Source organism: Pistacia vera, unplaced genomic scaffold (genome assembly GCF_008641045.1).
Source record: "Pistacia vera cultivar Batoury unplaced genomic scaffold, PisVer_v2 Contig364, whole genome shotgun sequence".
Lineage (NCBI taxonomy): Eukaryota > Viridiplantae > Streptophyta > Magnoliopsida > Sapindales > Anacardiaceae > Pistacia > Pistacia vera.
Genome location: NW_022196184.1, coordinates 23,575 through 26,079, shown reverse-complemented (window position 1 = coordinate 26,079; position 2,505 = coordinate 23,575). Strand labels below are relative to the sequence as shown.

The window sequence follows — 2,505 nt, the reverse complement described above, 5'->3', positions numbered from 1 at the left end:
AGATGAGCTACATAGAAGACAAATTAACCAAAAATCAGATTCGAAGTCTATGGATTATCACTAATTAATTAAGGTCAATGAGAAGAAGACAAAGCTTAAATATGAACCAATTAATGAAGATATAATAATTAAGGGGACAATTAGGCATAGAGCTTTTAATGAGCCAATGCAAAACCAAAACAATAAATTCATAAGCATGAAGAACATTCCAATGTGAAATGAAATTAAAGCAAATGGTGGCCATCTATTATTGTTTGACTTCAAAATTGAAACCCATAAAATAAAAATAGAACTCATTACCTTCGTATCAACATATGATTTTGACATAGAATAATCATACGTCATTACATTGAAAAATATGCCCCTAACTGATTCTTCCATATCTTTTTCATATTATTTATTATTTTAAATTAAAGCTGATATTGATGATATAACTATTAAATTCATTAATCTTACGTCGTTCACAACTAACTAGTTAATTAATTATGCAAATAATTTTATTTCCATATAGTGTTAGAATCTTGTTTATCCAAAAAAAAAAAAAAAAGGACAATATCAGCTTAAGTTTCTCAGCCATTAGAAAAGAATAAAAGGAAGAAATTAAATGAAGGGAGACATACAAAAAAGAACGATTGATTACATGCATGCATTGTTAATTAAATAAAGAAACAGAGAATTAAATCAATATGTATCGATCGATGCATGCTAGAACTCCCAATTGGATTTATTCTTCATCAAACTGCATGACATGTGATATGCCATCACCATAATCTTTTCAAATCACAAGAAATAAAGGTTCTTCTCCTTTAATTAAGTACCAATTTCGAATTTCCAACAGATGGAAGATATATAATATTGTTATATCGTTTCCTATATATTATGGTTACATGACCTAGTGAAAAAACTCAAAAAGCCTCTTCTAATCAGTAATCCATATTCGACTATATTATATATACTGAAATATAAATCTTCATATATCAATATATATGAGTGTGGATGTATATTTATATTATATGTATAATTATTGCAAATCTCACAAATTATGAGTTCCAGTTCATGCTGGGAAGTTGAAACTGCCGTCGCAAATTTCCGTCGCCAAGCGAACCGAGAAGAGAGTTGGGGACGTGGAATGGCACGCTCTGTGGGAGCCGATTGAGCAAAGAGACGAAGGAATTATTATTGTCATCAGTGGCGGTGCTGCCACTGTTAAGATCACCGTGAAATCGCTTCCCGGAAGAGGAGGCGCCGATGGAATTACCACCACAACCTTCATTATTCCAATACGGCAAAGACATTGCGCGTCTAACTGGGAAATTATTTGTAGTAGAAGGGGAGACGATGTTGGAGATGTTGGGCTTGGGAATATTTGAAACACAACTGTTTTGTTGCATGCCTTCTCCAGATAACATCCCTTCAAAGAAATTATGATCATCATGTTCAAGTAATGAATTTCCATAACCACCTGTGTTATTATTCGCTGCAGCGGGGAGCTTTTGATTTTGATGACTACAAGTTTGTAACTGTGTTACGTACATCCCCTCCATACAATCCTGATCCTTGTCCCTCTCCATCGGTCTCTGCGTGTTGTTTTTCTTGTAAATCCGGCATAAAACCCAGTCGTCAAGCTGGATAGAGTTACAAAGAAATTAAAATAATGTATAAACCGAATATCTTTAAGAAGGTTGAAGATGAATTCATTTACATACTCTTAAAGAGGCTTTCTTGTTGGCTAAATCAGCAGGAGGTTGAGGTTTTGCAGCAGAGTTATTATCGACAAGGCGATATTCATGCATAATCCAGTTAGTTTTAATCCCTTTTGGAGGCTTGCCGCCATAAAAAACTAGGGCCTTCTTCACCCCAACCTTTTGATTCCCATTAGATGTTAAAATGGGTTTATCCGTCCCAGTAGCTTTCCAATATCCTGAAGTTGCGGCTCTGTTTGGCCTCGCTCCGTTCGGGTACTTCCTATCTCTTGGACTGAAAAAATACCACTCTTGCTCTCCAAACGTCGCCTTACCTACCAATTTAATTAAGAAAATATAAGTCAACAAACATAATAAAGTAAATTAACAGGATGATTAAGAAATTTAATTAATTAATTACTTGGGAGCTCCCATGGATCAAACTTGTAAAGATCAATCTCTGCAATGATCGTAACTGGAAGTGGAGCAGATGCAGCCTTCTTCTTGAGGTAGTGAACAACAAGCTCCTCATCGGTGGGGTGGAATCGGAAGCCCGGTGGGAGGTGGGGGTGGTGGGAGCTGGAGGAAGAATCGGTACTCTCCATTAATGAATAATAGTTAATTAGTGTAATCATAAAAAAAGAATTGAATGCAAAATATGGAATGGATTTGAACTTGGAAGAGTTAATAAGGGAGGTTGATAAAAACCATATAATATGCATTTGTTTGTTAAGTGCCTAATGAGCACCGATGATCGTCTGACACGTGGTGATGATGAGAAGTGGGGACCACATACATGGAAAAGGCAACAAAATATGGAAAG

General features: G+C 35.5%; 1 protein-coding gene across 1 annotated transcript; it reads right to left on the bottom strand.

Moving 5' to 3' along the window:
• Positions 1-996: 996 nt before the first annotated feature.
• On the bottom strand, positions 997-2,302 carry LOC116140162 (NAC transcription factor 25-like). The gene is made up of 3 exons (XM_031425786.1): positions 2,104-2,302; positions 1,707-2,017; positions 997-1,625 (listed from the first exon to the last, which is right to left on the bottom strand). Exons 1-3 carry the CDS (start codon positions 2,285-2,287, stop codon positions 1,041-1,043), a joined length of 1,080 nt encoding a protein of 359 aa, XP_031281646.1. The 5' UTR covers positions 2,288-2,302; the 3' UTR covers positions 997-1,040.
• Between the last annotated feature and the right edge of the window lie 203 nt (positions 2,303-2,505).

Coding starts and splice junctions, on each gene's coding strand:
- LOC116140162 (XM_031425786.1), bottom strand. CDS start 2,287: ATGGAGAGTACCGATTCTTCCTCCAGCTCCCACCACCCCCACCTCCCA. Junction 2,018..2,103: donor TGATCCATGGGAGCTCCCAA/GTAATTAATTAA, acceptor TTAAATTGGTAG/GTAAGGCGACGTTTGGAGAG. Junction 1,626..1,706: donor ACAAGAAAGCCTCTTTAAGA/GTATGTAAATGA, acceptor AACTCTATCCAG/CTTGACGACTGGGTTTTATG.